This window comes from Idiotropiscis lumnitzeri, chromosome 17, assembly GCF_059441095.1.
Source record: "Idiotropiscis lumnitzeri isolate Australia: NSW breed Sydney's pygmy pipehorse chromosome 17, RoL_Ilum_1.0, whole genome shotgun sequence".
Classification (NCBI taxonomy): Eukaryota; Metazoa; Chordata; class Actinopteri; order Syngnathiformes; family Syngnathidae; genus Idiotropiscis; species Idiotropiscis lumnitzeri.
Genome location: NC_142407.1, coordinates 15,284,866 through 15,309,148, shown reverse-complemented (window position 1 = coordinate 15,309,148; position 24,283 = coordinate 15,284,866). Strand labels below are relative to the sequence as shown.

The 24,283-nt window shown below is 44.1% G+C and overlaps 1 protein-coding gene and 1 long non-coding RNA gene across 2 annotated transcripts in view; one reads left to right on the top strand and one right to left on the bottom strand.

Annotated features, from left to right (window-relative positions):
- Positions 1–24,283, top strand: part of LOC148320527 (uncharacterized) — a 99,042-nt gene that overhangs the window by 53,638 nt on the left and 21,121 nt on the right. The window lies entirely within an intron of this gene.
- Positions 1–24,283, bottom strand: part of fstl4 (follistatin-like 4) — a 70,994-nt gene that overhangs the window by 29,117 nt on the left and 17,594 nt on the right. The window contains exon 4 of the mRNA XM_088279979.1: positions 8,517–8,759. Within this exon, the coding sequence (XP_088136105.1) occupies positions 8,517–8,759 (243 nt within the window). The remainder of the gene's footprint in view (positions 1–8,516; positions 8,760–24,283) is intronic.

The window sequence follows — 24,283 nt, the reverse complement described above, 5'->3', positions numbered from 1 at the left end:
AAGCACAAAACGGTGAATCCATAATTGCCAAACTGCACGTATGGCGTTATCGCTTGGCTTTCGAATCAGTGCACACGCTCACGTGCGTGAGTGACACGTCTAATTAATTAACACGGTTGATCCGTGTGTGTGTGTGTGTGAGTGTGTGTGTGTTGCAGACAGCAGATTACAGGCGCTTATTGCTAATAGTCTGCGGTTAATAGCGTGCTCTTCAAGCAGGCGCCCCGCTTTGAGTAATGGAGCATCTTGTGTATTCAGACGACAGCGAGGATTAGACGCATGAAGAATGACACCGTGCGTGCGTGCGTGTGTGTGTGTGTTACATAATAAGAGAGGTGCGTCACATGTGATTACACATTAACACTTAGTAGATCACTTAATTGAGTCCACCAATCTGCCTGTACAAACATGCAAAAAATGCCCAGTTTTGAGGGGTTTTCTCCAGTTGTGCCCCAAAAAAAAATTGTGGAGCTCACGAGTGGAAAAAGTGTGTGAAGATGATCAGACTTAGCAGAGGAAATCATTGATGTTGCACTTCTTTTGCTTCACTCAAAAATCAGTTGCTCAATGATGGGTCAAAAAAGAGTCAGACGCCACTTTCGATTATAACCCAACAATGGATGATAATGTTTGGTGAAGCGCCATTATTTTAGCCTTTAGTGTCAGCACCTCCACAAGGACTCGATACCTGGTACGCAGGTAACATAGCTTGTTGAAACAGCATGCCGCTCATCACCAGAAGTTATTTTGTTCCGAGTGACTGCAAACAATTGTATGTTTGTTCGCGACATTGTAAACCGCATTCTGTCGGCCCGCGTCGGCTTCGTGCAATTTCTGGCAAGGACAAAAAGGTTGACTTGAGGTTATAATTTGAGAGAGAAGAAAGTGGGAGCGAGACTAGTTTAGCTGAAGGGATGCTCGCTCACTTTGCACTAGAAAAGGACAAAGTGTGTGCTGGGGTGCGCGTGTGTGTGTGTGTGTGCGCGCTTGTGTGCGCGTGTCACTTGCTCAAGGAAGAGAACACTCTCAAAGCAGGAGTACAGCGTGACGAATGACCCCGCTGGCAAGAGCAAAATGACACTCTTTCTAATGTGTATATATATATATATATATTTTTTTTTATGTGTGTGTGTGCGTGTGTGTTTTTAGCACGCTGAAAAAGCAATTACGGAAGCTGAGCCGAGTGTTTGTTTACACTGGAAGTGATGCTGCCACTCAGGATCCCACTTATTATCTCACGCTCATTCACGCACACACACACACGCACGCACACGAAATGCACACACAGTAACACCCTGGGGATGATAAGCACTGACCACAAAGCTAACAAATCTGAATCGGTCGTATAACCCTTTGGAAATGCTGAAAAAAAAAAAGAGCCATTGACACCAGCTTCACCAATCTGGACGCATGAAAATGTCTCTGGAATGCGAGTCGAAAATTCAACAGGAAGTTGGTCATTTTGGTTTGGGTTGCAATTTTGGGCAAATTAGCCTGAATTGAAAGTCGGTGACCAAGACAGATGATGACGCTACGTTGCTTTTTCGCCTCTGCTGTCTCATGTGCATCAAAAGGTTGAACATTGACGATTCGCCATTAAAAAAGTCGACGCGAGGGCCCATTTATCAATACTTGCAGCTTTAATTGTATATTCAGGTGATAATATGTTTGTACGTCGGGGAATTCCGTCTTTGTCTGCATCGACAAAACAGCCCCAAAACGCCGTCACCGGTTTAACAATCCCATAAAAAGGCCGTAAATGAATTATGATTTAATAATACCGCGCGAGTCGATGGCAAGGCCACGCATGTCGCCAGCAGGCAATTTCGACAGATGGCGTCTTGGGGGCCTCCAGACAGAACGCTAGCGCTAGCGCCACCTGTAACGCTAAAACAACAAAAAAAGGTCAACGGCATCCATCCACGGCGGCCATGTTCTCCGAGGAAATCACCAGGGATGAGCTTGGGGGCCAAAGGAAAAAAAGAAAGAACAATAACGCGCACCGCTAGCTAACTTTGCTCAGGCAGCTGCCGGGGTCGCCCCCTTCCCTCCCTGCGGGTCCTCGAATTAGACGGCGCTACGTCGTCAGCGTCTTGCGCGGGACTCTGCCATGCAAATGGACCCCCCCCCCCGAGGCGCCGCGCTCGCTAATAACGAGCACCAAGGGCAGCGTGACACGCAACACTGTACTTTGTGTTGGGGAAATTGATGGGGACGTTGGAAATGCTCGGTCCTCGAGTGAATACAGGCCCGCTTTCCCGTATTGCGGCAAAAAGTCGGTGTAGAAATAGACGAGGCAAGTCTGTCACGTTATACAAGACGCATTTTTTTTTTTTTTTTTAATTCAATCATCCCCCTCAAAAATTTAGCAATTTTATCCCTTTACGTTCATCACTTTTTTTTTTTTTTTCTCATCATGTGCTGTTTTATGTTGAATTTTTAATCTTTCCCCAATAATAATTGTTTTTAATTGCAAGATTATGATAATAAAAATAAAAAAAACAAAGAAAAAATTCAGGCTTTTTTAGTCAATAAACAAATTTTATCCATTTTTAATAAGGCTGTCGAGTTACGTGTGTGGATACGGTTGCACCAGTAATATTTGACTTTCTAATGACTACATCTTGAATAATTAAAAAAATATATATAAATAACTTTGATAGGAATGTGGTCTTTTGTGTAGATTTTTGAGGAAAAACATGAAAGAAAATCATTTTGCAATCAGGTTGTAACATTGATTGCCATTTCTCAACAGAATGGCGTCATAACTACTTTATGACGGTTAGACTCCGACTATCTATCTTTTAAAACGCAAGAAGTCCCGTTGCCGCTGTATTTAATGTCTCAATCTACCTGAGATGCGAAATGAGTGGCAGGGCGTCCGTCCGGCCGATCAGTCAGTCCGCTGGCGAGTTAGCGAGGTGCCAATCGAGGCGAGCCGTACGCCCTTTGGTCTGACGTCTCGGCAGGCGGAAGAGCGCTCGTATATTTATACATCTGACAGCTCCCATTACACGGCCGCCCCGATGTTCAAGCAAAGCTTCCCCCGCAGGCCCGACGAGCGAGAGGAGCGCCAGTCATCGCGCCGCATGACAAACGAGCCCGGGCGGATGACAAACTGTACGGGACTCAATTAAATGCCCAAATTCAATTAATGTGAGTGCAGAAAAAGGAATAAAAAGGCCATTTTGAGTCATTTCTGGCCGTGTTTTAACTAGAAAAGAATGCTTGTAGGCTGCGATGAATCTCAAAAGGCATTTTGAGAAACGAGATTCATTTGTTTTGTGGCTGTGCTGCTGGTGGTGGTGAATGGAAATGCCATGATATGCAGACACAAGCAAAGAAGAGTTTCACAACTACAGCGCTGTAAGTGAACTGCTGTAATATTAGTCCATTTTTTTTTTTTTTTTTAAATATCGACAACAACACAGCTAGAAAGGGTGTCAAGAATTTGGAGGTGGGGGGGGATTAATTTAGCCCATTTAAAACATGGCTGTAACATTAATTTGTTCGTAGGATTGTATAAAAAAATATTGCCTGAATAGGATTTTTAATTTGGCTTTACTTTTGTCATTTTATTTGGATGCCTCAATTCTCATGTACAGTTATCGCATTCCGGCCTTGACAAAAAGAAAAACTGGCAGCCAAATTATGCATTTTGCCTTCATGCTGCTATTAAACTGATACAACCAACATCAGCAAACAAAAGCGTCAGAGCCAGATGAAATCATTCATCACTTTCCAATTCCTCGCTCGGCTGCCAGCAGCTTTGTTTTTCTTGTTTTGTTTTTTTTTGGCGTTTGGAGCCGTCATAATGGCTCCAAAAATCATACGCCACCACCTGTTTGCGCCGCCGCAGATGTGACCGAGTGCTAAAAAGCGCCCCTTCAATAAATCACAATTAGAAGAGCGCTAATGAGGAGGTTTGCTAACAAGCACTAAAAGCTACTTTAGGATGCGCATGAGTGTGGCTCCAAACCTTTAAAAAAAAAAGACGTGAAATGTGAAATAAACGAACTGTGAAAAAATGACAACATAATGACTCTAATTAATAACATACGGCACAAATGTGTGTTAACAGTGGGACATCCACTGCACTGCTGCCAAGTTTAATTCTTCCCCCATCGTCTGTTGTTTTATTTATTTTTTTATTACAGCCAGCGAGGGAACAAAGAGACAGTGATTCTAATGATACATCGGTGATGAGACCCACAAAGATGAATTAAATACCGAAAAACCAAGGTCCCACTGCGATTTATTTAATTTTGGGATCACATCATAAAAAAACTGAAAATTGGATTTTTCTTGGTCGCCTTTTTCTTGGACGGCAACAGCAAGTCGTACGGGATAGGTGCTCGGTACAAATAATGTTCATGAGAAATTGTGTGCGGTCTATAAACAGATACTATTCATCTTGCAGTCTCGTATTGATCCCTTTAAAGGGCAATCGCATGAATGTGTGTGGCGAGAAGCTATCACCATATCGATCCAACATACCGTCTCAAACAAGCTGCATATCCATCGACTTAAGCTACAAGCCGAGCGAGGAATCTGTTTGCATAACCCACATACAAATGTATCTGCTTAATCTAATTGACATCGTGCCACATTCCAAGTGTGTCGTAAAAAAAAAAAGTGAAAAATATTTCAAAAATTGTTTTAGTCAATTGTCAGTATGGGATTTTATTTATTTATTTTTTGTAAAAAAAAAAAAAAAAGTTAAAAAAAAAAAAAGTAACAGTTTATAGTCCGGAAAATGTGTTAGATAGAAAATTAGTTTGTTAGTTAGTTTTTTTATTTTAGTTTAATTTGTTAAAAAAAAAAAAAAACAACTTATTTTGTCAATAGTGTATTTTCTGAAGAATAACTCTGAAAAGAATCATTTTGATCCATTTTGGACTAAAGCTGTAACAGCGAGCGACATGTGGCGGTCCGGCATGTCATATGATCAAAATAATTACGGTTCCAGCTCGCTTTACATTCCACATTTCTCTCACACGCCGGGCAAATCTGCGGCGCATACGGCACATCATAAATTATGGATGTCTATTTTTCACAAGGTTGTTTGCAGTTGTTACAGCGGCGCACACAATGAATAAGTGATGAACATTAAGTGTTGTTTTCTATTATGGGCAACGTTTTGCGGCAACCTCGAGAAGGTTCTTGTGTTGGTGGGGGGGAGGCGGCGAGGGACTGCGCGTACAAACGGCTGGACATCTTTATCTGGGACAGGACATCCATTTGCCACGGCAAACGTGTCCGCCGTAATGAATTAGCGGGGAGGAGAGCGACTAAATGAGAGAAAGCCGGCCGGCCGGTCGGCTCGTTAATAAGCCGGCTGTCAGGGGAGGCCTTGCAGCGGGTCGGACGTGTCACACTCGGTTCCCCGGACCGAAGCGAGCCCTCGGCCACCCGACGGGAACTTTTTAACTTTCCGACCACACGACCTTGGTAACTTTTAACTCCATTTTGACGGGGACGACGCGCAACATTTTAAAAGCATCCGCGTGTGGACCGGCGACGACACCGACCGGCAGGTTCGTGTTGTCCTCTGCAAAAACGGGCCACACGTCGACGGCTCGTGCAGTCAGCGGTCCTGTCACCGCACGAGGCACCAATGATAAAGAATCGCGAGTAAAGTGCAGCAGCCAACGTCAACGGGTAATGGACAGCTAAAAGCCGAGGAGAATTCCCGCAAGTCGTCCACTCCAAACAAGCATCAAGTCATTTGTTCCCCCGTCGAACAGTTACAGGACGCACTCAAACTCATTTTCTAAATGGCGCCAAAAAAAAAAAAAAAAAACATTTTGTGACCGACGCAATTGCAGCAAACTGCCGAGAAACAAGCATGAAGTCAAAACCAATCGGAAAGAAGTCATAAATTTGAACGCAATACCTTTGCAATTTACTCGATTTCTTTTGGTTTTCGTTCACCTTTGCTCAGGTTAGTTAGGACGCTGACTTGGCAACTTCTTGATTAAATCAGACCAAAAAGTCTGCCTGTTTTTTTTTTTTTCATTCTTTGGTATGAACGGTACAAAAATCAATCCAACCTAACTTCCAGCTCTCACCACCTTGGGGAAATTAAGCAATACAAAATCTACATGATGGCTTCCAACAAAAGCGTCAATTTGATCCCCGAGTAAACAGCGAGGCGCTCAAGTATGAGCGGGTGGCACACTCTCCTCTAATGAAGTGCTATAAGCTGGAGGATGCATCAGAAAAGTCTCCCGCTGCTGAGGGCGACCTGCCCCCCCCCCCCCCCCCCCCCGGCGCAAACACACGACTCTCTGATCTGCATTCAATCAGGGAGGACAGAGATGATTAATCAGCCGCTACTGATGCTTTTTGGACCCTTTTTAATCAACGGCAGGGTCACGAGTGGCACGATCAAATTAGCGCGATGAGGATTTCCAGTCGTAGGTCCGTTGTAATTCCAATTTCTGTGATTTTTTTTTTTTTTAAAGGACATAAATAGCAAGAAACAAAAATCTCCCCTTCAGCCAACGGAGTTCCTGCCAGCTTAGGAAATATTCGCCACTTCTTTGCAAGCCTTTCAACTGGTCACAACAATCCCGATGAAAGCAGTCAAATTTGTCACTGCCACTTTTTGGAGCGCGGCCTGGTGTGAAGCCAAATTGGCTTTCACGCCACAGCGTTTAGCGTTTTAGCAACATTGGAGAGCTGAATCGCATGTTCACAGCCCAAAGGCTACGCACGGGGCAGGGGGCACTTAAAAGAGTCCGACGGTGTTTTTGGGGGAGATGGAAGCTTTATTTACTGTCAATAAGTGGGGGCGACTTCGTTCTTCCGAGAAAGATAAAAGTCAAGAAAGATAAAAATCGAAACAGAGCTGCGCTGTGTTGTTAGCATGCTAATGCTAATCTATATAATGACCAAAGCACATATTTTATTGGGACACCTCTGAGCTGGTGAAAAAAAAATAATAAAAATTCTCCTTTCCTCCCATTGTAACCATGACAACCAACCCCGAAGCTCCCCTGTTGTTTGTCATTCAGACACATTCACTGGCAAACAAGTGACCGTGTAAGTCAATTAGCTTGTTTTGGAAATATTTGGCAAACCACCACCAGTCACGTCTCGTCAACTTGTTTCGCCTTCCTGCTGTTATTCCTGCGTCGACGGTCTTAATCACCGAGACCTTTTTTTTTTTCCTTCTATCTCCCGCCGCTCTCCTTCTCCATCGTCTGGCTTTGGTGGCCTAATGTGGCGAGCAAACGTGGCTAATGTGGATTAGCTATGCGCGCCAGCGTGAGCCAGGAATCCCTTTCGGCTTAACGGGGCGATTAAAACCGCCGCCACGATCGTGTGTGTGAGCGCGCATGTGAATGACGCCCGAAAGCCCGAGCTTCTCTATTTACACATTTCGCACCTTGAGGGGATTCGGGAATATATTTTAATCTGACCTGGAAAAGGAGATTTAAAGACTCGCCGCTAACAGATGTTAGACAGGGACAGGGATATCTGGGAGCGGCGTAACCTTGAGTCGGGATGAAGTGGACTTTGAAGTGATGTACTTTTGTTGCTGTGAAACTAAATAGGAGTAATGATGTTGATTTAGCCGGGTGCTTAATATTTGGAAGCAAACAGTGCAGCTCAGCCTCTGGGATGGGGGGGGGGAGAGAGAGGTGTAGAGAGAGAGTGAGAGAGAGGAAGGGGGGAGAGAGAGAGAGAGAGAGAGCTAATCACGACATGTGCGAGCCAGAGGCTGAGCTTCTCTGTGTTTGTCTGTACAGTACATTAAAGTCTGAATCCACGTAGCATTCGATATTTTTTTGTCATGCGGGGTTTGTGAGAATAAAAAGTCTTGTATACATAGCCTTCAACTGTCGTCGTCGCATTTAAGTGCCATTGACGGTACTTGTCAGGCTATCGTTTCCCAGACGACAAACTCAACCCTGAGCACCGGCATGGAGCTCCTGCCTGCAAAAACAATTTGATTCTTTCATCTCCATTAAATGAGTATCCACTACACACGGCCCGGTTGCCACGGCGATAGCGGCGGCAGCAGGCGGCGCGCCCGACAAGTGCCTCAAAGAAACAATTGTTTTGTTCCCGTGGAAATGTTTCTGGATTAAATTGAAGTCAAAAAAGCCTTCAAGTACGCAGACTTCATTTTGTGTCCATCCCCCTCAAGAGAGCTTTCGGAAAGCTCTTGGCGTCTGCATCAAAACAAGCTTTAATAACTCGTAATCATTTCTTTTAATTAAAAATAAAATTACAGTTGGTGACGCAGCCTGCTCTATTTTTTGCAACGCCGGTAATTAAAAAGAACTCAACAGATGATCAATGTCTTGCCTTTGACTCAAAAAGCGCTTGCTTCTCCGTTAAAAGCATGAGAAAACGCTTTTGGATGAAAAATGACGGCAGATTGCTGGACACCAAACCATCTTACGGAAATAATTTGAGCTAAAAACGATTTTATTTCATAATTTTTTTTGTTGGAGTGGATTTCAAATCCACACTAATAACGGCGTTGCTGGTCCGGCGTTTACCTTTGAAGAAGCAGTCCTTGCTGTGCACCACGTAGATGCGTCTCCTCTCCACGCAGGCGGTCCGGTAAACCTCGCAGTGGTTCTCGTAGAAGCGTCCGTCCGAACCGCACACCGGCACAAAGGATGCGCGGCATTTCTCCTGGCACACGCACTCGGCACGTCCGGTCGTCGCCATCAGCACGCACTGGCGGCCGCGGCCGCAGTAAGTCCTCCGACATGGACCGTTGTCCGGGTCGGAGGCAGCTGGAACGGAAAGCAGGACGGAGGTTTCAAGAACCCAACTTGTTTTCCAGCCATGCAAGTCGAACTCTGACTCCAAAAATCCTAATTAACGACCCAAGTCAAGGCTTGACGACGTTACACGTTCTGAAATTTCCATTTTGCACTAACTCTTCACTGCCAACTAGTGGAGTGGATGTGCAATTACACGTTATTGTAATACGGCGGGAAAAAAAGTACGTTCCCCAGGGTCACACTTCAGCATCTCACCACCCCACAATTTGAGAAGCGCTGTCTTAGCCTGACTTGAAACTCTACCTTCATTCCGCAACCATTCTTTGTATATTAAATAAACCAAACTGGTTATGTGTAGTTCCATTGTTTCCCACGGGAAATAACAAAAACAAAAAAGCGGCCGCACTTGCCCTTTTATCATAATCACGTATTTATTCCATATCGTATCTGCCCGCGAGAGGCGTTCACTTGCCTCCTTATCTGGTCGTACTAATTGCCCGTCGCGTCTCGCTCTCTGAAGCACGTGTGGGAAGCGCAAACTAGCCCCGCCCCCCCCCCCCTCCCCCCACCCCTCGCTGACCTATGCGTTGGTGCCAAGGTCGATTACAAGACGGTTCGCGGTCTCGGGGCGTGAGAGATTAAAACGCTTAGTGGCCCACCGCTGGCTGGCTTTCTTTCTACAAGCATGCCCCCCCCCGCCCCCCGCCACTTCCAACCACGTTGCACAAAAGTTGCTAACAATGCACAAGATGTTTGACATTTGCGCGCTCTCTCTCTGCAGGCTAAAATGCAAAAATCCTTCCCGTCTAAGCGGGTTCGAGTGGAGACTGCCGTGTTGTTGTTGTCTTTTCTTTGCCGCGTAAGACAACTCCCCGCGGGGGGGCTTCAATTGGAGGAGCGTAATGATCCATTTCTGGCACAATGGAGGCGTGTTTGTTTGCTCGTCTTATCTGTCTGACATTTTGACAAGCCGACATGTTTATTAGCTTTTAAGAGGATGTCGGCGTGATGACCGACGAGCGCCGCCGATTTTCACTTTGACTGGAGACGCGAGCGCTAACGGCGGCGGAACAGCCTTGTTTAGACTTTTGAACTAGTAATGTGGGAAAACGGACAATTTGTCAAGTTGGAACCAGGACAAGTGATGTCATCTTTTAGTGACCAAAGACTCGTTTGTACGAAAAAAGTCTTAAATTAAATTGATGGTCAAAATGCATGCATTTTAATGTTATTGACGCGTTTGGGTACGAGGCTTTCAAGTGCACCCGTCACTTGACTGTAGCGGCGAAACCCTCAAAGCGCCGCCGCCGTGCTCAGCCTCTCACAGGCCTGGATTGACTTGAACCCGGGGCAAGAGGAGTCTCCAGCTCTTTAAATCCTTTTAGCGCCGTCCCACTCCATTTTTCTATTTAATCAGCAGCACCGTTTGTTGTTTTTTTTTGGTACGCTCGCGCCCCCCCCCGCCGCCGCGGGGGGCGAGGGACACTCGCGAGCTTCCTAAAACCTGGCGCTCATCCTGCGAAGCCTCGGGGGGGGGGGTGCCCAAGTGACATTTTGACTCAGCTTTTGTCATCGAGTGGAAATGTGCTGACGCAGCACGTTATTCGATTAGCGAGCAGAAGCGGCCCGCCGATAATTGAATTCACAGGGGACAAGCCGTCGATGGGCGCCTCATACGCGACAAAGCGCTTGTGACACGACGGGCTTGCTGCGATGGAATATCAATGCAACGCGACAACAAAAACTTGCATGCTGAGACGTGACAGATAAGAAGGCGCGCGCTACTCCTTGCGGTAACAAAAATGAGGATGGCGAAAATATTGAAAAAAAGCACAATTGTGGAAAATAATATGATTGCGATGACACGATAAAGGAGAAAAATGTGAAATTGATTTTAAATGACATTTTAATTACGGCCTCAATGTACACCGACAGCGGAAAATCACTGATAAAAAAATATGGAATTACAAAAAACACATTTAACATTAAATTTACCCAAAATGTATTCCAAAATTTGTTTTTTTTTTTGATTGGATCTTGAAATAATTCTTTTTTTTTTTTTTTTTTTTTTGAGGTGATGCCTGATTGGTGACTAAACAAAAGCGCAACAATTGAGGAGAGAAAAAAAAACCTCTGCAGGACCAACAAGCAAAGTGCGCTAAAAAGCAAACGAATGCCGTGTATTCATAGAAAGGCAAATGAGTTCATTTCACCTGCATTATGAGGTAACGATTCACTTTTCCCGACTTAATGAGAAGGTAAAACATGCGGCGGAACATATTTAGGCTACGGCATTAAGTGCTCCTGCGACTGCTTTTTGCTTTCATTTCCATACGTTTAATGCAACATTCATACAGCTGGTAATCCACGCTGAATACAAATAGTCTTGTTTTTGTCGGTGCACGCCATCTGCTGCGTCTTCACGGGTGACATTTATCCTTTTTTTTTCTTTGCTGGGGAAACGAGGGATTTTCTAAAATGAGAGCCGAACCTGCCGTACTCACCATGACCCAACAAACTCCCAAAAAACGTTGCAATTTATGTTGCAAATTATCAAGGGGGCAGACAGCGGGGAAGGATGTAGGAGGTGAATCTTAGAATTGATCAAATAATAAAATGCTAAACGTTGCAAGACATGGCAAGGTAACAACAAGCACTGTAAGAAATGGTCTTTGGAGAAAGGCTAAAATGCTAACATACTAGCAGTTGCTATGCTAAAATGTAGCAAGCAAGCAACCTGGACCAAAAAAAGTGCAAAGTCAGGATTTTAAATCATGCTACACACTGGTCGGGTAAATCTGAATTGATACCGTTCTCGAGAGAAAAGCTAAGAGTTGACATGCTAAGTTATAGCAAGTTGCTAATCTGAGTTAAAAAAAATAAATAAATAACAAAAATCACAGTCAGGATTTCATATCATGATCATCTTGTAGTCGGGTACTATTTGATCTGAGAAGGGATGATAATGTTAATTTCACAAATAGTTGCTAGGCTAACTTATGCTAAGCTAGAAATGTGAGTAGACAAAGTGCTAAGACACAATCTCCACGAGTTAACATCTTGACCTGCTGTATGTTAAATGTTGCTTTGCTAGCATATGACAAGATAGCAACGTGATTAGAAAACGTTTCGTGAGAAGTGCTAAAATGCTAACTGTTGCGATGCTAACACCCAGTAACTCGAGTCGATCTGATGCGTAGTCGCTAAACCTCGGGAGTCCATTTAATTTTCTCCTCATTCAAAATAGATCGAGTCTCTGTGGCGTTGCGCGCGGACCCACTAATCCTTCCCGGTGCGCTTGTCTATCGATCGGCGCCAAAGAGACTCCAATCTGCGACTAACCTGAACACCTCCCCCTAAATAAGGAGGTCACGTCTGCTTACAAGGTCCGCGAAAGCCTCCTCGCACGAGTGAGATTTAACTGCTCGTGAACCCCCACAACCACGAGACTTCTACAAAAATGCTGCGTTATTTTCAAATCTAGTCGCTGGGTAGCTGTGGATTTTGCGCAGAAACGTCTAACGTAAGCTGTTAGTTGACTTCTGTTCATCTAATCCCCTTGGACGAATCAAATGAATGAGGAAAAAATACATCATGTTCTCGATTTACATCACAAATGACAATGAACAAAAAAAAGAAAAGAAAATCCCAGACGAACAAGGCTCTGATTACAAATCACAACACGTCCCAAAGGCGGCATTAGCATCCGCGCCAGGAGAGGCTTCACTCCGCTCCATCTTACGCGGGCTTGACGACCAAGCAGCTTTTCATGCCGGATTGTGCCCGAGATATAGATGAAATATTACAATCGCTACTAAAGTGTCTGCGGGGTCCTCTTTGGCTTGACATTATGGAGACAAAAGCACTTTCATACGCGATTAGCAAGGCAGCATTAGCCGGATGTCAGTGCCGTTTGAAAGGGCAGCAGATAAACAAGTGACTTATTAGCTTGTTTGCCGTGTCTCACACTAACACACACTCGGTACATATTTATACAGTTTAGCCGCCTCCTGAAACAACAACAAAAAAAAATAATAAACTCAAGGACTGGAAAGCTCCTGACATAAAATGCTAAGAACGTTGCTTCGATTCTCCAATAACGTGATGAGGAGTCGACACGTCCCGCCGAGCGTGGGAAGATTGCACAAACATACAGAAGACGTCCTCTTTCAATTTTCTTATAGAAAATATATTCTGGGAGAAAAGCGAAAGCTTATGTTCCGAAGCAAAGGAAACTCGTATATTTATACTTAACTTAGAAATAGCAAATTAAATCTGTTGTTAAATGATTCAATTAAAATGAATCGAACATAAAAGTTTAAAATAAAGCTTTAGCACAATTTATGTTTACAGACAAACACTTTCTGAAGTTTTAATGCAAATGTATAGAACTTAAAAAGCTAAATACAACTGAACTGCACTCAGAAAATGATTCTTTCATGTACCACTAGAGGGAGCCAGTGTATCAAAAGCACTTAGTCGACCATTAGAATATATAACGTAAAAAGGCAAAGACACAAAATATTGTAGATTATAAAGAAGGGGAAAAAACAATATTGATTAAAAACAAAAATGTGTGAAAAAATGGAAGAAAAATAGAACTAATAAAACGACTAAAACAGATAAAATACACAATCATTCGATAAAAAAAACACCCGGTGCAAATAAAAGTGTTATGGGAAAAGATAAATCCCCCCCCCAAAAAAAACACAAAAAAAAGGTCAAAATGGTCGTACTATAAAACTACAAAACTATTAAAAAAAAACAAACATGTAAAATAATGTTGAAATTCAACATTTGAAAGAGAGAAGTAAAATGGCACAATGCAAGAATGCTGTGACCAAGACAAAATATTAGAAAACAAAAAAACAGGAGGGAAAATTATGTCAAAGCCCCCCAAAAATAAAAATATCCCCCAAAATATTAGAAAATAAGACAAATGATTACACAGAAAAACAAACATCACAAAAAGGAAACGGCGCACTGGAGTCCAATCCGGATTTCGTTGGGGGACTTTACTGTAGCGCTAACACACACAAGACGTCCTATTATTGACTCAACGACATCATTTTGAGTGCAAATAAAGCTCCCATTGCCACCAAACTGCACTCGGAGAGACATTTGTCTCGCCGTAATTGATGTAAAGCAACACACGATGTTTGTTTGGACAATCTGCGGGGCTTCGTTAGTCCTCACGATTCCAGCAGGAAGTCTTCCCAAGTTCGGTGATGAGCACGGGAGAAGAAGTTCAGGCAAAGTTCACTCAGCGTTTGGGTTTAAAAAAAAAAAATTAAAAAAAGAAAAATCTTTGTTCTTTTTCAACCAAATGTAGAAAAAAAAAAGTGAAAGGCGGGGGTGGAAGCTATCAAAATAAAGCTGTCTTGCTGAGAATGTTGCTTGCTTAAAGAGGAATGTGCTGCAAACCTCATTGAGGATGCACTTTAATTACATGCTAATGTGATTAGACTGTGAAATGTGAGTGGGGGGGGGGTCATGTGACAACTTGGCCAATCAGGACACCTCCTGAACACAACTCAAGTGCCAATCCTGAAAAGCTACTCATGAGATTTCCACGTATGCCAAACGTGTCCCGACGAGTCACAATGTAAAGACGGAAGGGAATACTTGACGATTAAGTCGTGTCATTCGGCTCTGTGGTGAGGCGACGGATTTTTTTCCAAGAGGAGAATGCGGGCATCAAGGAAGGAAGTGGAGACTGTGGCGTACTGCAGCATCCAGTGCAATTCAGAAAAAAAAAAAACGATTAACGTAACATTTCACAGCTATAATTTTTTAATTTTAGATTTTATCCAAGAGGAGACTGTGGGCAGGAAGAAAAAAAATGTTTTTTGCATGAGTTTGACGGTTAAGAATAAAAAACCAAACAAACAAATAAGCATATGGCCTCACATTTCCACCTTTTCCTTTGAAGCAGAAATGTCTAAAAATAAAACATTCCGCTCACACAGGAAGTGATTCATCCCATCGGTGACCCTCCCCGTCGTTCCACACCTGACGGCATCAATACGCCGTGGCTGAGACAGAAAACAGGCCAGAATTAGACTGCGTGAATAATTCAGTAGCGCCGCCGCTCGCCTTCCATTCAAGTGACAGCGCTCGTCGTTAAATGAGTCGCCGCCTCCCACTTAGCGCGCAAAACAGACACGTACACTTTTTGGGGCTTTTTTTTTTTTTGCTCTTTTCGGATTTGTGTCGTCATCTTTCTCATATGCGCGCATGCACGCGCGCACACAATTGCAAACACACACACACACACACTTTAGGGAACGCCAGCTTCCACCTGTCAACATCCCAGCGGCTCACTTGAGATGGCTCGCCTTCTGTTTTACATGCAGCCTTCATTTATTCAATAGCTTCCTTTTGTGTGCGTGCGCGCGTGCCAGTGAAGGAGGAGAGAAGATGGACCATGTTGAGCAGAAATAGGGCAGCGAGGAGAGGCCAGACGAGGAGGTCAAGAAAACTCAGGTTAGAGGGGGAAAGGAAGATAAAAAAAAAAAAAAACGGGAACCTTTACAGAAAGCATCGTGATGGAGATTTTTTTTTCCAGTTGAGGTAGATTTAATTAAATAAAGTTAAAATGTAACACATTATTTCAGATTCTCTTGTTAATCGTTTTAATATTAAAGTCAGTCATATTTTATCAATTCAATTTTTTTTTTACAGTATGCATTTCATTTGGGCTCAGAAAACCCTTCATGTTAAATCAAACATATCAATTTTTTTTTTTTTTTTAAATGACTTGAAGGTGATAAATTTGAAGCTCAAGGACAGAACAAAAACACGAGTGTTAGGTTGGAGAGTAGAGGTCACCGCTGCGGGTTGCGAGTCTCCGAGACTTGAAGAGTGATGGTGGAAGCTTCTGAGGGACCACCACAGAGCGGTCAGCATGTGTGCGTGCGCGTGCGCGTGTGCGTGTTCATGTGGCGACATGAAGCAATAGCGGGCACGGTTCGGATATGTTCCACAAAGTGTGGCGATGATTCGCACTGCATGCTCAAATGTCAATTCAAAATCATCTTGCGCAACGGAAACCAACAGAGCGACTCAAAATAATCCCAAAAAAGTCAATGTTGGAGTAAGTGACGTATCGAGCAAAACTCCTCTCGCCAGTTTCTTACAACCGCCAACATGCATAATCCACATAAAGCAAATTGCTCGAAATAATCTACTGTGAGGGAATCAAAATAACAATCCATGTCCGCGTCATCTAAATTCCTCTCATACCTCCGACCACTTTGTCTTGATGTCTGCCATTTTGCACAAAACACAACTCTTAAAAATCCACAGCCCCCCCCCCCCCCCAAAAAAAAAAAAAACTCAAAACAAAATTCCAGGAGGGTTCAGCCAGGGGCCACGACAGGAACACTCAGCTTCAATCACATCAGAATCCATAATTGATGGACAATGTAAATATCTCATGAAGGAGCGTTATGGAGAAAATGAGTTTGTACTTAACACACACACACCCCCCCACGCACACACACACACACACGCACACACACCCCCGCACACACCTATGCACACACATCGTGTCTGTCTATGTAATATTGATGCTCTTAATGGATGCTACGTGTGAACGTCTTGTTGCTGCCGTAGTTTGTCTCGACTTAAACAGGACTGCTCGGCATTTTACATTCCATTGACTTACTTTCTTAGATGAAAATAAATATTTGCGTACACCCCTGCACAACAACTTTTGCCCGCTTGGTCGCAAATTGAATCTTTTTGGTTGTTTTTTTATTTTTTTTATTTTTATATCTTTTTTTGGGGGGGGCAAAGCGTTATACTTGTAAACGGTTTAAATCCACGGGTAGTATCAGCAGGATGTTTTCATTTGATGATACACACTCAACAACGGTTGTTACAAAGTTATTTTGAACGCTGCCTCGTGAATATCATTATGTCTTCCTCATGCTTCTATTTTATGATATTGCCGTTCGGGTTAGCCAAACCCTGCATCATTATTTAAGTCCGTATTTTTATGTACTTTTGAATGTATTTATTCTTAAAGCATTTGAGCTATTTTGAGTTCTATTTATCTAAAAAAGAAATATTTATTGAAATATTGTGGGGTTTTTTTCCCCTCTTTCTTTTGTGTCTCACGTCGACATTCTTAAAAAAATGTGTTGTAATAAATTACTGCAAACTTTTTGGCACCTTAAAAGTTTAACAACGCAATTATTGGCATAATTGATGCTAACACGTAGCCACCTAGCATTGCAGTTCAAATATAAGGCATGTGACACAAATCGTCGACAGTTTTCCGAAGGCAAATTTTGGACGTCTCTACTTGCCAGACGTAATTGTCTACCTAAAAAAAATGCGACTGTACAGCGACGAAAAACACTTGGTGACGTGCCACGGTGTCTGGGTGGTGATGATACGATGAGGCCACGCGAAGCATCGCAGGGGCCCACTAAAAGCGCCGACCGCCGTGCCCCCACGGCGTCATAAATCATTCAAGAAGAATCAGGGTTAGCCAAAGTGCACCGTCGTTTTTATTTAGACCACGTGCCGACGGGTCAACATCCGCCGCCGTCATAAAGTTTGCAAGTAGGCAGTTAGCCGTCCACCAACATTAGCTCCGTTACCCGTGAAGTAAAATAAAAAAAGGTCGCCGATGACGAGTCCATCACCCAGGACAGTCGCCATGGTTACCTGCTCCACAAAAACGGACCAAAGTTGCGGGGGTTCAATTCTACCACCGTATTGCCGGTACCGTTTCCTCGTCGCCGAGTTGCCCTTCAACCGAGTGCTTCAAACCCGAACCGGCTTTCTTTCTGACCTTTTTACGGGACAAAGTTTGTTCCAAAATGGACGCTTTTACCTTCACACAGCAACACAAATAATAAGTAACAGAGTCCAGCTTTGCGGGGGGATTTTGCGTGGCTGCGATTTGCATTTTTATGGAGTTCCGGTGGCCTTGGCTCGCCCTTAACTCGGTGTGAACACGCCCGCCAGGAGATAGGGACGTTAATTAGGGAACGGCAGTAGCGGCACCACAATGGCAACGGGTGCTCAATGGCTCCATTGCGTTATCGTTAATGGCCTCAAATTGATTAATGGACACGACTGCGAGCGGGAATGCTGAGCCCGGCGTTCCTTTTGATTAAGAAATTAACCCATTTAAGAGTTGGAATTCATCAGAGGAAAAAAAAAATGCAATCTTTTTTTTTTTTTAAGGTGGTTTACCATTTCAAGGTCCTCCCGGTGGACACTTCCTCATTTCTAAAATGTCATTTGTGGTTTACGACTATATTATAAAACAAGAGATGACTCACACAAACTTGAGTCTCCGCCTTTTTCACAATGCTATTTTTTATTTTTTCCCGGTTGAGTTTTGCAGGTTATAGTTCACAATCGTTGACAAGATTTATTTATGCTATATTATTTTTTAATATCGCAAAAATGTGTCATTTGAACTGGTGACTTTTTATAGCCACCGTAAATGAAAAGCTTTTCTCCAGACTCACGTGTTGTTCCTGTATGTTGGTCGACCTCACAAATCATATTTAACGGCCATGCGGTGATTATGGAAGTCAATTATGGATGAAAAGAAGAGTGCGCCCAAGTTCATTAAATCACGTATGATTAAAAACATACAACTTTATTAATATTGTGCCGATTCCAGACGGGCAGCTTCGTATGCGTACGTTATCAGCGCGCCGAACCGCTTCACGTGAACGTACGTGTAATTTGGCGCAATCGATCATATCCAAGCGCACGCGCGACGGCACACAAATACATGCGCGTCACCTCCAAGCCGCCCGGCAACGGCATCATTTGTTTCGCCCGTCGGCGCGTGTTGGGCCCACACGGCCTCCGGAGAGTTATCAAGTGACTGCGCGCCACATGACGGCTTATCTCCACATCATTAGTGACGGCAAACGCTTGACTCGTCTTAATCACGACGCCGCTTTGGTTCTTATTAAAACAAAAAATGTCAAGGGCTGCATTTTGTTTGATACGGCAAAGAATTAGCATTAGCGGTCGCTGCTAACAGAGATGTTTGTGGTTTCGTGTCACTCGTTTAGCGTTGTCGTTAGCGTAGCATGTTTGTATGCCGCTCTTTTGCTGTTGCTATGGAGTCGTTGTCGTGCACAAATTTTGTCTAGCAACAATTACGGAATAGAAATGAGCTCCAATTCCTTATTTTGGACTTGTCCTGCCACCTCTCCTTGTGCCGATTTTGTGGGACAGCGAGGCCTCGGGTCTTGGTTGCCGCGGACAAAAATGATTGTGCGCCATAAATTGTGGCAAGCAAAAAATTCGGTCAGTCATGTCAACGCGCCGTTTGCCAGAACTTTGTGGCGCCTCTCTTTCTCCTTGATTTGCTCTGTTGTGCGAATTGAGAGTGATGTTTGTGTCCTGCCGAGCACTTTCACACGCAAGCCAAAGTGCTGTTGTGTCAAAAAAAAAACAAAAAAAAAGTGCACCAAGAGAACAACTGCACTGTAGCCTTAAACATTTGAAGTGGTGCAGCCTATCCCGGTGACGCGTCTCTGATCCATACAGCTGCCTACCACGCCGGAGATAGATGGATGCGAGCGGTCCCCGAACAATATAGGATGCGCTCAGCCGTATAATAAGTGATAAAAGCCCGTGTAGTCGCCCTCCAGACTTTTTTTTTTTTTCGCCTCCCCCCGGCAGAACTCAACGGGGGGGCTCATTTCTCTTTTTGCCAAGAGAGACACGCTCAATCTTCTTTTTATACACCCTAAAAAGCAGCAATCTGGCCCGGCAACTTTGCCGTTGAATGATGGCGACGCGGGCCGAGTGGCACGTAAAGGTGGAGGCGGTTTGTTACTTTCATCGCGGCGCATGACGTCAGCCCTTCAACTTGTGAACGAGAAAAAAAAAAAGTGCGCACGGAATTGGAACAAAACCGGCATAGCTATGATAATTCCGATTTCCATGACGATTTCCATGACGATTTACGGGAGCATTTGAAATATCGGTGAAAATATTGTCATCAACTATTAAAGCCAATGATTTAATTTTTAGAAACACAGCTGGGGGGGTAATTGTTGACTTGTCATTGATATTTAAAAACAAACTGGTTGAATACATTTTCGTTGACAGCCAATGAAGTACTGACTACTTTAAACGACGAGGAAAACCAAGTTGGCTAAGAACACGAAAAAGCGGTATATTTTCATAAAAATTGGTCATCAGTCAACAGTTGACACGTTTGCGTAAGCAACTTCGTCAATCGTCGTCAAATTACCTAAATGTCGTCTTCAATCCCTTTGCGGGTGCGCAACCGCCTGAAGACAGCTGGGATCGTCTCGGGCACGCCCGCGTGAGAAGAAGTCACAATTGTCAAAGACGTTATTGCCTTTGCTTGATTCTCGCCGTTGCGTGTGATTCAAAAAGAGCGACTGGGGAATATCAAAAAGTGTCCTTGTCCGCCGCTTGCCCGAGGGCGCCGCCCTACCTCCCAAGCGTCGCCTTTCATCCCTCCAATAACGGGACCTTCCCAAAGGGCTTGGAGATTGCACACGGCTTCCTTTAGAACTTAATTACGCCGTAAAGTAGCGCCATTTACGCGCTGTAAAAGACGCCGCTGGGTGATTTGGTCGGCATTCTAATGGAGTCATCCCTACTCAGGGGGGGGGGCTTTATCTGGCCACGTGATTCGAACATTTTTAATGCAGAGCAAGCAGATAGCGGCTGTGTATAAAACGCACAATGTATGAAATCGATCAACGATGGAAATCTCGGGAGAAGTCGGACGTATTGAGTGGCTTTATTGCAAATAAGCAAAAAATGATAGTTAAGATGGTGGACGCCCACAAAAGGCCAAAGATGCGTTCTCAAATCAATGTTTACGCACACATATGTGGAACATTTTTTCAATGTCAATCAAAGACTAAATGGCGAACATGCGAGGCCAGTCAAGTCGTCAGCGAGCCCATAATGCGTATTTCTTATTTTTTTTTTGTAAAGGTTAACGATCAGCACGGCAGTTAATCTTGGGTTCAGTCACGGGCGAAGCCAAACCATATTCAGCGCACTTATTGAAAAATATGCAAAAATTGATCATTAAACGATCCCACATAAGGGAAACGAGCTGCTCCGAAATCGATGATCACTCCTACGAAGATGTTAATCACCGCCGACCGGACGCCGGAAAACATGGAAATGACTTATAGTTTACGTCTCGAAAATTTTTATGAAAAAAAACAAAAAAAAACTGGACCCGTTCTATCGTCTCTGTTGATCGTCTGCAATCAAGACGGCGCCGCACCTCATATTGTGTGTTGAAATGAATAAATAAAGCGTGGCGTTTTTTTTTTAACGGCCGATTAGAGGCTGGACCGTCCTCGCTGATGATCCGTCACCTTGAATCAAGCGACTCATCGAGCAATCAGTCGCCAATCAAGGTATCCCCCCCCCCCTGCTACCCTTGACCTGTAAAATCTAAAATAAACCTTTCCTTTCCCAAGATTTCCAATTGTTCCGAGTGCGGCTGTTTGGGATTGGACGCAATTTACCAAAACAACATCATCAGGGAATCGTCGACTCCCTCGCCGCCGCCTCGCCACGCGACGCGCAGCCCGACTATAAATATCCCTTATCAAGCGAACGGCCGTCCCACCGGAGGGCGAGCGAGGCGCAGAGAGAAAGCAAACTTATATCATGTGGCGATGAATCTCGCGTTCAAGTCAGAACCGTCAAAGACACATTGGAGTCATCAATGCGTCCAATGTGTGTTTTCCTGGAACATCAAAGACGAAGCACAAAGTAATTTGTCTTTTAATAAACGCGTGGAGTCGAGTGAGTCTTGCACCAAAACCTCCCGTCTGCGTTTTGTAATCATCAAAGGCGATTTGGTCATCAGCGGACGTAACGGACGTGTTTCCCGAAACATCAAAGACAATTTAGTCCATGACTCCGACGTGCTTGGTTCGTCAACAATGACTCCAATAAAATGTTAGCGGGAACATCAGATACTTGTTTTCCTGCACACATTTTCCTCAACATTAATTGACAATCATTTTTTATCCAAAATGACAAATTTGCCTGCGTGGGTTTTCTCCGGGTGCTCCACCCACATTTTCCGCCGCCTACATAATACACTTAAGGTGCATGATTTACAGCTTTGAAATAGTTACGCGCTGGACCTCAACGTCAAATCAATGTAATTGCTCAAGGGGAAAGAGAGGCTAACCAAGGTCGCCATTTCCATCCCGGGGGAAGCGACAGTCTATTAAACTGCGGCGACTGGCCGGCGGGCCACCCGAAGACACGAGCGTGGCCTCGCTCCAGTCCAGCTCAACATGCGTGTGTGTCTTGCGTCTGAAATCCATGCGCAAAAACGCAGCTTCTCATCTGTCAACATCCACTCGGTACCGTGAGGAATGTTCACAAGGCTGCGGATGGGACACGCTGAATACCAAGACAAAAATAAACCGGCAGACAACAACAGTGAGGCTAAAATTCTGCCGCATAATCAAATCGTGGAGATGTTGGGTTGTCTAATTTTAAAATGGGCAATTTGGGGAAGAATTTTCAAGAATCTGCACAAGGAGGGATTTTCTCTCAACTTACTTCAACCTGTACGACATTTGGGAGATTTACGGTCGTCTTATTTTATGCCGAAGGATTTATGGTCGTCTTCCTTTATTAATATGGGCACTTTTGGAAGGATTTATGGTGGTCATATTTTAATATCGGTAACCTTTTGGGGGATCCGCTGTCGTCTACAACTTCGATTTTTGGGGGGATTTAAACTTGTCATATTTTAACCGACTTTTAGAGCAAACGCCAGTCCTCGAGGGCCACTTTGCTGCACGTTTTCCTTCTTTCACTGCCGCCTGATTTGAGGGATCAACATAGAAAGAAAAAAAATACAAATACAGCGCAGTATGTTTTCTTAACGTGTGCAATTTTGGAGGAATGAATGGGAATGTTGTTTTAATGTGGAGAACTTTATTTTTGATTCTTATTTTGATATCGTTACTTTTGAGGAATTTGCCGTCATTTTATGAATTCATGCAAGTTTTCGAGGATTAATGGTACCTTCATTTTTTTAATTAACAATTTGGGAGGTAGCGTTCTTTTCATTTGGGCAACTTTGGCAAATCGTCTTTTTTTTTTTTATTGCGCAAATTTTGCGGAATTTTCCAAACGGCAGTAAACTCGTTAGACTAGGTGTGGGCAAACTCTGGTCCGGGGCCACATGTGGTCCTGGACCGGCCCTTCTGTCAAATTTTAGAACCCATTGTGGCCCGCCAATCAAAAAGTTTGCCCACCCCTGCTTTAGACGGTACTTCAAAAAAGAAAGGTCAAAAGTTTCACTTTAATGTCCCTCTTTAAGCTCTGCGCTCGACGCTGAAGAAGAGAACGCAGGCAGCCAATTCCGCTCGAGATAATCCTCCACAACGCGGCCGGACTCGAGTAGCTTCTGAGCGGCTGCTTGGGGAAACGGGAAGGCTCTTGGGCTGTGAATCCCCCGCCTGGCACAGCCGCCATAAACCTCACACAAGTCTCAAAGGTGCCTCGGGGAGACGACCCGCGGGTTCGATGCGAGTACGTTCGTCCGCTCGGAGATCGATAACATTTTGGCTCCTCATCCTCGGGCTGAATCGTGGAAGGATTCGTGCTCACGTTTCAATTAAGGATCTAATGAAAGGTCTCGGTGTAGGTTTTGGTTAGTATAAGGCAGGAGTGAGCAAACTACGGCCCGGGGGCCACATCCGGCCCGTCAAACTTGAAAAAAAATGTTTTTTGCCCACCCCGGTATAAGGTTAGCAGTTTGTCTTTGGGTTAGAAATGCTAGCAAACGAATTAGGTGTGAACCTAGCATCAGTGAAAAATGGCTTTCATGGCAACGTTACGGTTAGCATAACTAAAGAAAGAACAGGTCTTATTTTGCCGACCGGTTTAAGGCGTTAACAGGTTATATGTTGAGGTTTGGGTTAGCGTTAGCCCAAGCAGTTTTACATCAGCGTTAGCACAACAACAGCATTTTGGTTAAGAAGCTAACAGATCTTGAATTAGCGCTAGGGCTGGCGCTAGCAAAATATTGGCATTCATCAGGAAGCAAACCGGCGGGTGATGTTCTCGCTGTTAACATTCTGCCGGTGATGCGATTAGCTCGCTAATTGGCATGAAAATCCACCTTTTCTTTCATGCCGCTGAAACGCTGTCAGACTGAATTGTTGGTGCAGCGTGACACCTTGTAGAATTACCGCCAGTGTGTGTTTTGTGTGTGTGTGTACGCATGTATGTCTTCCAGAGTACAATTTACGCTCATTAAACAAATGTTTGACAGCGGTGGTCATCACAAAGTATCGGCAGCAAGCTGAAAATGACGGAATGAATGGAAGCATTATATTCAAGAAAAAATGGCTCAAATAATTGAAAGGATTGGACATGGCGCTCATTTTTGTTAAGGCGAACGTTCTTTACTATGTGGTTAGTGTTAGCATAACTTTGGTGAAAGAGCTAAAGTTAGATTAGAGTTTTGGTTAAAGTGATAAAAAGTCTTACGTTAGCGACATGAC